This window comes from Rhinopithecus bieti, unplaced genomic scaffold (assembly GCF_001698545.2).
Source record: "Rhinopithecus bieti isolate Rb0 unplaced genomic scaffold, ASM169854v2 scaffold_10088, whole genome shotgun sequence".
In the NCBI taxonomy this organism is placed as follows: domain Eukaryota; kingdom Metazoa; phylum Chordata; class Mammalia; order Primates; family Cercopithecidae; genus Rhinopithecus; species Rhinopithecus bieti.
The window spans coordinates 1,034,699-1,047,975 of NW_016806409.1; the positions used below are offsets into that span (position 1 = coordinate 1,034,699).

The 13,277-nt window shown below is 55.9% G+C and overlaps 1 protein-coding gene across 2 annotated transcripts; it reads right to left on the reverse strand.

Moving 5' to 3' along the window:
• Nucleotides 1-32: 32 nt before the first annotated feature.
• Nucleotides 33-11,392, reverse strand: GFAP (glial fibrillary acidic protein). 2 transcript variants are annotated; one of them, XM_017876093.1, is made up of 9 exons: nucleotides 9,936-11,392; nucleotides 8,932-8,992; nucleotides 8,633-8,728; nucleotides 7,999-8,160; nucleotides 6,356-6,481; nucleotides 5,921-6,141; nucleotides 5,303-5,346; nucleotides 2,469-2,554; nucleotides 33-1,786 (listed from the first exon to the last, which is right to left on the reverse strand). In XM_017876093.1, the coding sequence occupies exons 1-9, from the start codon at nucleotides 10,727-10,729 to the stop codon at nucleotides 1,745-1,747; spliced, it is 1,632 nt and encodes a 543-aa protein (XP_017731582.1). In that variant the 5' UTR covers nucleotides 10,730-11,392; the 3' UTR covers nucleotides 33-1,744. The 2 variants fall into 2 exon arrangements, with proteins under 2 accessions (XP_017731582.1, XP_017731583.1); XM_017876094.1 differs by lacking the exons at nucleotides 33-1,786; nucleotides 2,469-2,554 and adding an exon at nucleotides 4,352-4,946.
• Between the last annotated feature and the right edge of the window lie 1,885 nt (nucleotides 11,393-13,277).

A 13,277-nucleotide genomic window follows, 5' to 3' on the forward strand; every position in this document is an offset into this window, starting at 1 on the left:
CCACCCTCTCACAAACAGATCCGAGTCCACTCTGGGGAAGGGCGCAGCGTGTGTCTTTATTTTTCCTCAGCGACTAAAGGCAGCAGCAGTGCCCTGAAGATTAGCAGCAGCAGCAGCAGGCGGCAGGAAGGAGTGGAGGGAAAGAACACCAAGTCTTGGGGAGAGGGAAGGACCCTTCAGTCTTAGAGGGGAGAGGACCCTGAAGTGGGCCCTCCCAGTCCCGTTTCTGGGCACAGATCCCACCAGTCTGCTTACCGGTCTGCCCAGTTAAAAAGCAGAGTGGGGGTACTAGGGTGGACATGTCAGCCCTGAGCACCCGGCCTCCAGGCTGCAGGAATATGAGCCAGTGTCTTCATTTTGCTCGTGCCTGTTTTACAAATTGTAAAATATGGCGCTACCTAAAATACTGGGTACATTTTGTGTGTGAGTAAGAAGGGAGACAAGAGGCCCTTGGCTTAAGGAAAAGCAGCCGCTCACTACGGGGTGGAGAGGGTCAGACGTGTGGCAGTGGCTTACGGGGGTCAAGAAGCAGCAGTCCCAGGGGCTCAGAGGCTGGGGTGGCCTGGGATGACACAGCAAGGAAGAGGCCTTTAAAACTGGGACAAAGGGATGCCCTGCCCCCATGGATACATCCCCTTTCTCTCCTGTTTCAGCATCTTCAAGAGGATAAGTCACTTCCTTAATTCCCACAACCCAGAGGCCAAGTGCAACTGGTCACCCACAACCCCTACTTGGATGCCTAGCGCCGTCTCAATTGCCTCCTCCACCATCTCTACCAGCGTCCCTTCCAGTCTGCACGGGGCAGTCCTCCTGGGCTTGCCCTCTCTGTACCCACCACTGGGGACCAGGCAGCCCCCCTGTATCCCTCCCAGCACCCCATCCCTCTCCACGTACACGACAGATCCCCCAAGTGCTGAGAATCAAGCTCCCACCTGCCCACAGCATGCCCACAGACAGGGTCCCTGGATGGCAGCTCAGGTGGACTGAGACACTTGAGTCATCGCTCAGGAGGTCCCTCTGGGATCTGGGCAGGTGACTGCCCCATGTGGCAGGACGTCCTCACCCATCTTAGACTGATCAGGGTCAGTCTAGAAGAACAACCTTCTGAGCTGGGCATGGTGGCTCGAGCCTGTAATCCCAGCTACACAGGAGGCTGAGGTGGGAGGACTTGCTTGAGCCCAGGAGTTCAAGGTCAGCCTGGGCAGCATAGGAGACCTCGCCTCATAAAAACCAAAAAACAAAACAAGCCTCTGTCCAAGGATACCTTGTCTGTGGGGCCTTCCCTTTCCTGTCTGAGTCTCAGTTTTCCTCCAGCAGCCTGAGGAAACTCAGAGGTACAGTTCCCAGATACCCTGAGAGAACCTCCAGCTCTGGCAACAGTTTCCGTAACAACAGGTATCAGGGATGTGGAGGGCGATGTAGTAGGTCCCCCCCACTCTCCTCCCCTTCTCTCCTTCCTCCTCATTCTAACCCAAGCTGCTGGCCATGCCCCTCCAGACTGCCCCTTGGGGGTGAGTTTCTTGTTAGTTGGAGTTGCTGGGTGCTGGGTGGGTGCCATCTGGCAGGCCTAATACTGACGGAGCCTAGGGCAGCAAGCTGGCCTAGGGATAGAGGAGGGAGGGGAGCAGCTGGGGTGGCGGGGAGCTCAGGTCTGGGGAAATGCACCAGCAGAGGTGGAGCAACTATCCTGCTTCTGCTCAGGCTCCTCATGAGATGGGGCAGAGGCCACCAGGTGGGTCCTGCCTCACATCACATCCTTGTGCTCCTGCTTGGACTCCTTAATGACCTGCAGGGGACAGGGAACATGCACAGTGCAACAGTTAGGAGTTCACGCAGACCCCAGGTCCACCACCATGAAGCTGTGTAACCTTGGGCAAGGGCAAGTCCCCCACTTCCCAGGTCTTTCTTTTCTTGATAGTAACCACAGCTGCCTTGCGTGGTGGTCAGAGCGGGTGATGAGATAACACTGGGAAAGCATTTAGCATTGTGCCTGGCACGTGGTAAACTGCTGCAGTAAGATGAGTTCCCACTGTGGTTGAAGTGGCCTGGGGGATACGCCAAATCCCCTCTTCCCATTCCCCTGGTAGTTTCCTTTTACCAAGCTGGAAACGGAAAGCTGTCCCCATCTCCAACTGTCTCTGCTAGAATTGGAAGTGAAAGCTGCTAACTTTAATTCTCTTTTTATCCCCGGCAAGCCAGGCCCCCGAGTTTGAGGGTGAGAAAGAGACAGCGTGTGTTAGGACCCAATCTAGTGGCTTTGGTACCAAGGCTCCCCTTAGAACAGCCTATGGAGGGACTGAGGAAACGGAATTACATTCAGGTTCCTTTCTCTCCTCCAGAATTCCTTGGGGGTCTCCTGGGAGTTACTGGGGACCTTCTATGTGCCAGTCCCAGGCTTTCCTCCATGGCCTGGCCTTGAGAATCCCTGGGGCCAGCCAGAGCCTGACTGGGCCTGAATCCCTCCGTACCTCTCCATCCCGCATCTCCACGGTCTTCACCACGATGTTCCTCTTGAGGTGGCCTTCTGACACAGACTTGGTGTCCAGGCTGGTTTCTGCAGATGTGAGGAGAGGAGGCCTCTCATGGACTTTCAGGGCATGAGTCATCCTCTCCCACGCCCGGCTTCCCCATCGCACCCCGCCATCATGAGTATGAGAACCTATGCAACTGGGCAGAGAGAGCCTAGGCTCTTCCAAATGGGCTGGAGAGCCCCCAAATCCCAATAGTGCTGCTGCCCAAGTCCTAGCTGCTCTGTCCAGTTAGAGTCCTGGCTGCTCTGTCTTCTGGCCTGGCTTCATTTCAGCCCCTCTGCAAGCCCTGGCCTGGCACCTGGGTTTCTGAAAATCCAGCATGGCATCGAGGAAGGACATGTAGGCTTTGAAATCAGGAGACCAGGCAGGGTGCGGTGGCTCACACCTGTAATGCCAGCACTTTGGGAGGTCAAGATGGATGGATCACCTGAGGCCAGGAGTTTGAGACCACCCTGGCTAACATGGTGAAACCTCTACTAAAAATACAAAAAATAGGCCAGGCATGGTAGCTCACACCTGTAATCCCAGCACTTTGGGAAACCTAGGCAGGTGGATCACCTGAGGTCAGGAGTTTGAGACCAGCCTGATCAATATGGTGAAACCCCGTCTCTACTAAAAATACAAAAATTAGCCGGGTATAGTGATGGGTGCCTATAATCCCAGCTACTCAGGAGGCTGACACAGGAGAATCACTTGAACCTGGGAGGCGGAGGTTGCAGTGAGCTGAGATCACGCCACTGCACTCCAGTCTGAGCAGCAGAGTAAGACTCTGTTTCAAAAAAGAAAAGAAAAGAAAAAAGAAAGAAAGAAAGAAAAAGCCAGGTGTGGTGGCTTACACCTATAATCCCCGCTACTCGGGAGACTGAGGACCAAGAATTGCTTGAACCTGGGAGGTGGAGGTTGCAGTGAGCCGAGATTGCACTACTGCACTCCAGCCTGGGTGACAGAGGGATGCTCTGTGGAAGGAAGGAAGGGGAGGGGAGGGGAGGGAAGAGATCAGGAGACCAGAGCTCAAGAAGTCCCAACTTGGCCGGGTGCGGTGGCTTAAGCCTATAATCCCAGCACTTTGGGAGGCCGAGACGGTGGATCACGAGGTCAGGAGATCGAGACCCTCCTGGATAACACGCTGAAACCCCGTCTCTACTAAAAAATACAAAAAAAAAAAAACTAGCCGGGCGAGGTGGCGGGTGCCTATAGTCCCAGCTACTCGGGAGGCTGAGGCAGGAGAATGGTGTAAACCCGGGAGGCGGAGCTTGCAGTGAGCTGAGATCCGGCCACTGCACTCCAGCCTGGGCGACAGAGCGAGACTCCGTCTCAAAAAAAAAGAAAAAAAAAAAGAAGTCCCAACTCAGCCACCAACCAGCCACATGACTCTGGGCAAGTTAATTGACCTCTCCCAGCCTCAGGTTCCTCATCTGTAAAATAAGGATGATGGGGCCTACTTCTGTAGGTGGGAGAGAGAAGACAATTAACTAAAATAAAGGCTGTTAAACATGTGGCACATATTAGTGCTCAATACACATAGGTCCCTTTCCTGTCCCCTTTCCTCTTTCCTACTTCTCTCTGCCACTTATCTGTACCTTAGTGACCTCGGACTATCTAGGATTTGGCAGTATTACCTCTACTAGTCAGCCTGGTTAACCTTTCCGATGCTAAATTAAGCCCTGGGACATGCATATCTAGTGGTCCTAAATATTCTAGCCCAGAAGAAGAGGAATTTTGTTCTTTAGCTAAGAATCATTTGAGGGCCACATGCAAGTAAAAAGTAATTTAGCTCTTCCCCCCACCTCAGAGAGAAAAATATAACATGTCACATTCACTAATATTTAACATTAAGAGCAGGGAACATAAAACTTTATTCACTGCACGAGCAGTGGTCCTGAGAGAAAAATCCTCTGGACTGAGTCAGCACTGAGCTGAGCCATGGAGCCTCAGGGATGAAAGAATAAAGCAAAGAGCCTGGCCCCCAGGCACAGCGAGACCCAAGGGGCCCTCCCGGTGACGGGAAGAGGTGAGACAGAGGCTGCTGCTTGCTCAGAGGCCCCGGAGCAGCTCAGCTGCACACCCAAGGACTCACCCCACCTTTACCACTAACCAGCTCTGCCGGTTTAATGTAAGTTACTCTGTACCACGTCCTGGCCTGGGCACTGTGGTTCCTGGGAAAATGATGCAGTCCAGGCCCTTTAGGGGAAACCTGGGAGGAGGGAGCTCAGTAGGATTAGGAGGATGAGGTGCGTTAGGCTCACTCCCTGTCAAGCTGGGCAAAGCGCCGTGTCTGAGAGGCAGGCAGCTAACCGCGAGCTGGCGGTGCTCCATTTACAATCTGGTGAGCCTGTATTGGTATAACTCGTATTGTGAGGCTTTTGAGATGTCTTGTGACCTTGTGATTTTCCCCGTCTTTGGTGCTTTTGCCCCCTGTAGTGACAAGCAGTTAAAAAAACAAAAACAGAAAACACTCAGAAGGGCAGTGCTTGCTCAGGGATCTGCAGACAGGGCAGATGTCGAGATCTCACCCAGTTCTGCTGTGGAATGAAGTGCAGGGAGGGGAAGAGGGACCCAGGGCCTAGCAGGACAGAGGCAGCGGCAAGTCTCGCCTAGAAGTACCCTGGGATGATAGGCTCTGGCTAGGAGTGCTGCGGTGTCACGAAGACCCCCAGGGAGAGCGTGGATCCCTTTGCCCTGGTCCTCAGTCCCAGTCCGGAGCAACCTACAGGCCCTGGAGGAGGGGGCAGGACTCCAGTGCCCTTCCCATGAGACCCTGCTCTACTGACCTCGGATCTGCAGGTTGGAGAAGGTCTGCACAGGAATGGTGATCCTGAAAGAAAGCAGAGGGAAAGGGCTGCCCAGGCTGCCTGGGACACCCCTAGGCTGGGTCTTGGTCCAGGGCCATCATAACAACTTAAACACCCTTTTCCTTGCCAGGAAAGTCTAACTCCATCTCCTAGCTTTCCCCAGCAGCCAACATGATATCTGGAATTCCAAAAGTCTGCAAGAGGCTTGAGTGTTATCTGGGAGGGGCGCATGTCTATCTAAAGGAAGATGGAAGAGGGAGGAGAAAGTGGTGAAAAACGTTCCAGGGAGGCAGAAGAGATGCATGAGGTGCAGAGTCTAATCTTGGCTGGGAGGGTGGGGAGTAAGCCTCTTAGTTTGGAGGGTGACCCAAGTCCTTGGCCTTGAGGCCTATTCAATATTGGTCGAATCCATCCATCCATTTATTCATCAAACATCTAGTGACTGCCTGCTGTGTGTGAGGCAGGCACTGTGCTGGGCATTGAGGTAGGAAGGGATCTGGACACAAGGCTGAAAAAGACTCAGTCCCTGAAGGAGGCAAGGGGAGCTCTACGGAGAGGCCACAGGGAGACGTCCCCAGAGCTGTGATCAGGGCTCACCGGTTCTCCTCGCCCTCCAGCAGCTTCCTGTAGGTGGCGATCTCGATGTCCAGGGCCAACTTGACGTTGAGCAGCTCCTGGTACTCCTGCAAGTGGCGGGCCATCTCGTCCTTGAGGCTCTGCCCCTCTTCCTCCAGCCGCGCCAGCGCCTCTTGGTAACTGGCCGCCTCCCGCGCGTGGCGCTCCTCCTGCTCGCGCATCTGCCTCTCCAGGGACTCGTTCTGTGGGATGGAGCCGGCCAGTCCCGCGGAGCCCCGACCCGACTTGGCAAGGCTTCGAGGCCCCGCCCCCGGCCCCAGGCCCCTCCTCTAGCCCGAGGGTAACGTTCGGGCCCCGCCCTCGACCCAGGTCCTCGCCCCGGCCCTTCTCCCCTGGCATCTCCTGGGGTGGCCGTCGCCGCTCCGCCTGTCCCCGTCCTGCCCTGGCCACGCTCACCGTGCCTCGCAGAGACTCCAGGTCGCAGGTCAAGGACTGCAACTGGCGCCGGTAGTCGTTGGCCTCGTGCTTGGCCTGGCGGAGCAGCTCCGCGTTGCGGGCAGCAGCGTCTGTCAGGTCTGCAAACTAGATGGGGAGAGAGGCCATAGACTGAGGGCGGCCTGGGGCCGCGGGGCTGCGGGTGGGGGACACATATAGGGCACTGTGTGGGCCCATGGGCAGGCACAGGCTCTGGAAGATCAGGGAGGTGACCAGCACGCCAGTCAACCCCGGGACGTTGGCCCTGGCTGGGACTTTTCCCAACAACTGTGACCCATGGATGCGGGCAAGGTAGCGGCTGCCAGACCTCAGCACCTAGCACAACATCTGGTCAGCAAGCGAATGAATGAATAGTGCCACAGAATCCAGAACCTTCCACACTGACAGCTGTATCTGTGGGACTGAACGCTGTCGTCTGCCACAGTGGACAGTGGGTTTTGGCGAGCGAAGCCCTGGGTGTTTTTTTTTTTTTTTGAGACAGAGTCTCGCTCTTGTAGTCCAGGTTGGAGTGCAGTGGCACAATTTCGGGTCACTGCAACCTCTGTCTCCCAGGTTCAAGCAATTCTTCTGCCCCAGCCTCCCAAGTAGCTGGGATTACACAGGTGCGTGCCTCCATGCCTGGCTAATTTTGTGTTTTTAGTAGAGACAGGGTTTCGCCATATCAGCCAGGCTAGTCTTGAACTGCTGACCTCAGGTGATCCGCCTGCCTCAGCCTCCCAAAGTGCTGGGATTACAGGTGTGAACCACCATGCCTGGCCTCACCCTGGGTTCTAATAGCCCTTTCTCCCCCGCCTGCAGGGAGGTCCTCTCAGCCCCATTGGGCCTTCACCCTGCTCAGACGCCAGTGGCTTCTACTACTCACACTCCTCAGCTAGGTACACTGGCTAGGCCAGCATCTTCGGGCTCTGCTTCTCTGTGCTTTTCTGACTCCAGGCTCTGTCCTCCACCAGAAATGGCCCTCCCTTCTTCTCTTCCTGTCCACAGCCTGCCTGTCCTGCCTAGCCCAAATGCCCCACCTACAGCGTCTTTCCTGGCTCCCACACTACATATAAGCTCTGAGCTGTGGTGTTCTCTACGGGCACTATGTTTGGGTGCACGTCAACATCACACCTTCCAGCTCAGACACCTCTCTGTGTCCTGGGGGGTGCCTGGCATATGGTAGAGGCTCAGTAACCCAAAACAGACTGGCAGAGGCATGGAATGCAGGCTCCCAAGTGAGATGGGCTAGAGTTGGAAATCCAACTCTACCACTTAGGAGCTGTGTGACTTTGAGCAAATTAGTTAACCTCTCTGGACTTCAGCTCTCTCGTCTGTCAAAGAACAGCACCTACTTCATAGTAGGGTGATGCATGAAAAGCACAGAGCTTAGCACAGAACAGTATCAGCTACTACTACTAATAGCAATAGTAGCAGTAATAATAACGGGCACTTTTGAAAGCAGTAGTGCCTGTGTGGCCCTGGGCAAGTCATCTCACTTCTCTGGTGAAGGTCAGTCACCTGGAGAGGATATTCTCCCAGCTTCTTCCACCCTCCTTCCCCCATTCTCTTGTATGGAGCAAGAAGGACTGCCTGGAGGAGGCAGGCTGGCCCACAGGCAGGGCTACCTTGGAACGGTACCACTCCTCAGCTTCATGCATGTTGCTGGACGCCATTGCCTCATACTGCGTGCGGATCTCTTTCAGGGCTGCGGTGAGGTCTGGCTTGGCCACGTCCAGCTCCACATGGACCTGCTGTCGGGCCAGCTGCTCCTGGAGTTCCCGAACCTCCTGGCCAGGGTGAGAGAAGGGGTACCAGGCCTCAGGGTACAGACCACAGCTGTGGTTCCTCACAGCATCGTGTCTCCTTCTTCCTGCCCCTCGGCCAGGGGCTAGAATGTTCTCTCATCTCTTTCCGTCTCCCTTACTGCCTTTCTCTCTGTCTTTCATTTCCTGTCTCTACCTGCCAATCTTTGTTTCTCTCCTCTCTCTGAGTGTCTCTCTCAGAGACTGCAAGGGGCTTGAGTGTTATCTGGGAGGGGCGCATGTCTATCTGAAGGAAGATGGAAGAGGGAGGGCAAAGTGGTGACAAAAGTTCCAAGGAGGCAGAAGAGATGGGGGAGGTGAGGAGTCCAATCTTGACTGGGAGGGTGGGGAGTAAGCCTGTTAAGCCTTGGACACAGGATAGCCTCTCTGTCTCTGTCTCTCCCTCTCTCAGTTGCAGTCTCTGTGTTGAGCTTTTCTTCCTCTGCCCTGGCCTCACCTCCTCGTGGATCTTCCTCAAGAACCGGATCTCCTCCTCCAGCGACTCAATCTTCCTCTCCAGATCCAGACGGGCCAGGGTGGCTTCATCTGCTTCCTGGAGTGGCAGGAGGGGTGAGGAGTAGAGGGCCACTCGGACCCCAGGCTCCTCCTCCCCATTCCTCAGCCTTGCCTTACCCCTCCTTCTGGGTCAGTGGGGAGCAGCACATTGCTGTGGAGGGCTGAGCTTGGGGGCTGTGTTTGGGTGAGTGGCCATCAACCTTTCCTCCCTCCCCTGCCCCTCCCCTCCACCTCCCTGACCTGTCTATAGGCAGCCAGGTTGTTCTCGGCTTCCAGCCTCAGGTTGGTTTCATCCTGGAGCCTGGAGTGGGGGGACACATTCCTGGGTCCAGGCTCTTCTGAGGACACTTGGCTACCTGCCTCAATCTCCCTGGAGGCAGCTGTCACAGAGACCACCCCCAGCCAGGACCAGTAGAGCAGCAGGAGGAGTAAGGGTTGGGGGGCCTTAGACAGAGCCTTATCTGGAGGATGAGCAGATGTGGGCTTTTGCCTTAACTCATTACTAAGGTGCCTTATCAGGGTTGGTGCACCTGCTTCTCCTCACACAGGCGCATCCACCAGCGTACACACACTGCTGCACACACACACACACACATCCGCCTGCACTTGAAGGCACACACGCATGTGCTGTCAGCTCAGTGAAGCACCCTGCCCCTGGGGATTCCTCTGATCCCGGGTAACCACCTTTTGAAATGAATTTTATTATGAGCTCCGCTTCACAGCTGTGCAAGTCAAAGTGACTTGACAGGGGTCACAAGCTGGTGGCAGGCAGTCACCTGTGCTCTGCACCCAGGCCTGCCTGCTCTTTCCCTCACTTCCTTTACCCCAGAATCCAATCTCCCTCATGGACACCAACCTTCTCTGCTTCCAACTCCTCCTTTATATGGACCCAGGCTCACAATAGGTGAGCTCGCTGCCCACAGTCACAAAGCCCAGCCATGAATGAAACGCAAGGGCCCAGCTGCTGGGGACCCAGCCGCTCCTGCACTGCTTTCCCCAGTGGGGAGGTGCTGAGGGGACCCTGGCTCCCTGGCAGAAGGCATGTGGGAATCAGATCCCTGGGGTCCTTGGCCTGTTTCTGGTCCCTGCCATCATGTTGGGGGGCAAGGATAGTGCCCCATCAAGAGGTAGGGAGACCCAGGGAGCAGGGAGGCTCAGCCCTTGCCTGAGACTTCTCAGGCACTCTCTCTCGGGGATTCAGCCCCCTCTGCTCACAAGGCCCCCTTTCCCCATCCCCTCCTCACTTCTGCCTCACGGTGCCCAGGTCCTGTGCCAGATTGTCCCTCTCGACCTCCAGCCGGGCACTGTTGGCGGTGAGTTGATCGAGCCGCAGTCGCAGCTCTCGCAGCTCAGCCTGGTAGACGTCGGCCAGCTTGGTGGGCTCCTTGGCCCGCAGCTGGTTCAGCTCAGCAGCCAGCGCCTTGTTTTGCTGTTCCAGGAAGCGAACCTTCTCGATGTAGCTGGCGAAGCGGTCATTGAGCTCCATCATCTCTGCCCGCTCACTGGCCCGGGTCTCCTTGAAGCCAGCATTGAGTGCTCCGGCCAGGGAGAAGTCCACCCGGGTCGGGAGTGGAGGGGGCATTCGAGCCAGGGAGAGGCGGGTGCCAGGACCCAGACGGCGGCCAGGAGCCAGGCCCCCCACCATCATCTCCCCCGAGGAGACGTAGGAGCGGCGAGCAGCGGAGGTGATGCGTCTCCTCTCCATCCTACCCTGGCTCTGCTCGCTCCTGGGATGCGAGGGCCTTATGAAGGAGTGGGCTGGACTGGCAAAGCCCGGCTGCCCCTGGCAACGCCCCCTGGCATAGCCTGAGGGGTGGGGTTGGGCCGCAGCCCAGCTATGGGGAGAGCTCCCCTCACCCCATTGAGGTAACTGCCCGGAGGCAGAGCTTCCTGGGCACGCCAACTCCTGCATGAGGCAGGTGGTGCCTGGAGCCAGACCATGGGTCTGGGGCCCTGACCACTGAAGCAAGAGGACCCTCTCTCTAGGAAGGTGGGTCAAGAAGGGGTTGGTTGGACCATGATGAATACTTACAATCATTATGCATCAATTAAAAAGGAAGGAAAGGGCTGGGTGGGGTGGCTCATGCTTGTAATCCAAGCACTTTGGGAGGCTGAGGCTGAAGGATTGCTTGAGCCCAGTAGGTTGAGGCTGCAGTGAGCTGTGTTTGCGCCACTCCAGCCTGGGCAACAGAGAGAGACCCTGTCTCAAGAGGAAAAAAAAAAAAAAAGAAAGGAAGGGCTGTACCAGATGACCTCTGACCTGCTTTCCAACTTTTTGATTTCATAACCCAGGCCTTCTCTCACTCAGCTGTAAGTACCTGCAAGGTGCTGGGGATTTGGTGGAGAATGAACCTGTTCAGTACCCTCAGGGGTGCCTATATTATCATTTCCTACTAGGCCCCATTCCCAGGCCTCCTGGTGTCCTCCCCTCAAACACAGATGTCCCATATTCCTGCTCTCTGCCCATTCATTCCCTGGAGTTCTGGAGCTGGGGGCTGGGACTGGTCACCAGCCCTTTGTCTAAGCATCAGTCATGGCCTGTATGTGGCAGTGGAGGTCCTTATAGGGCAAGAGGGGGCTGGCACTCTCTTGCCCTATCAGGACTTTAGCCCCTGGGTCTGTCCCTCCGGGTCACTCCTTCCTTGCCTGGCCTCCCTGTGCCTCTCTCCCAGAGCCCAGGCCTTGACAGCTCCACAAAGCAGTTACGCGTGAGCTGGCTGTGCTGGCTTGAGTCTTTATCCTTCCGTCTCCCACTGGAGATTTATTTCCTCGAGTTCCCACACATCAGCCTGGGGAGATGGGAAGGACCTCTGGGGATGGATGGGTTTGGAAATGCAGGAGCCACTGGGCCCAACTGGGAGCCTGAGACCTGGGCCCTGTTGTCCCTGGAGACTTTAGGTCCATCTACGCCCTCCACTCTGGTCCCACAGGGTCAGAACCCTGCCCAGTCCCCTCACCCATTTGTGTACTTGGACTTCTGGGAAGCAGACAGCTCTCCTCTTCCCGCCTGCCACCCACTGTCCACGCCTGGGCCTCCCCTGATCCCCTTTCCCGGGCACTTGCTGAATAGAGCCTTGTTCTCCACCGCCAGTGGCGCCACACAGCAAGGGCGGCCCCTAGGGGGCTGTGCTGCTTTTATCCCAAGATGCCAGGCTGTCAGGCTGGGGTGCAATGCAAGCCCCCTGCTCAATGGGCTTCTCGGAAGGCATTTGAGGGGGACTGGGGTGCGGCGGGAAGCAGGCAGTGTGCCCACCCCTGACCATTGTGTCTGTGCCAAGGTGAGTCATTCACTGGGCATGAAGAGGAGGCCCTGGGGAGCAGCCAGCCCAGCGCTGCCAGGTCTACTTGCAGACAAGGCCTGGCTGTCTGCCTCCTCCCCAGCTCACAGAGCCAGCTCAGGCTCCCAAGCCTGTGAGAGCAATGTCCCCTACTCCATACCAGGATATGTTCTTTTTTTTTTTTTTTTTTTGTCTTTTGAGACAGGGTCTCACTGTCACTCTGGCTGGAGTGCAGTGGTACAACCATGACTCACTGCAGCCTCAACCTCCCAGCCTCAAGCAATCCTCTCACCTCAGCCTCCTGAATAGCTGGGACTACAGGCGTGCATCACCATACCAGGCTAATTTTTTAACTTTTTTTGTGGAGATAGGGTCTTGCCATGTCACCCAGGCTGGTCTAGAACTTCTGGGCTTAAGCGATCCTCCCACATCAGCCTCCCAAAGTGCTGGGATTACAGTTGTGCGCCACTGTGCCCAGCCCAGGGCATGCTCTTCATTTGGGCATGTGATGGACAGACTGCCTGCTGAGGTCCCCCTGTGTGAGTCCCAGCACAGAGAGGGAGGTGAGAGTCCCTTAGGCTCTAGTCACATCTGACTCTGGACCTGAGCAGTGACATAGGGAGGGGAATCTTGAATAGAGGGCAAGCGCCCAGTGACCTTTGATCCTGCTATAAATTGGGGACCTGGGGAAGGACAGGAGGCTTTAAAGGAAGAGCAAGGCTGGGCGTAGTGGCTCATGCGTGTGATGCTAGCACTTTGGGAGGCCAAGGTGGGCGGATCGCTTGAGTCCAGGAGTTCGAGACCAGCCTGGGCAATATGGTGAACCAAAAAATTAGCCACTACAGTTATGGTGGTGCATTCCTGTGGTCCCAGCTATTCGGGAGGCTGAGGTGGGAGGATCACCTGAGTCCAGGAAGTGGAGACTGCAGTGAGCCAAGGTCGCATCACTGCACTCCGGCCTGGGTGACAGAGTGAGACTCTGTCTCAATAAATAAAAAAAATAAATAAACAAAATAGAAAAGGAAGACTGGGGATGCGCTCTTGTCTCAACTCTCATCTCTGTGGCGAGGAGTGGCCCGACTTTCCAGGCTGCCCAGCAAGTCACAGCATGTGGTCTTCCCTTTTGGTTCAAGGGAAGTCTAGTTAAAATGAGAGCAAAGCTGTCCTGGAGAGAAAAGATGTGATGAGCAGGAGGTACTTGTCATTGAAGCTCAGTGAACTGTCCCTATGTATGTGAAACACAAGCTTGTTTCAGCATCAGCAGTTGGAGTCCCCCAGCCTTTGCCATCAGCCACAGGCCCAGGTGCA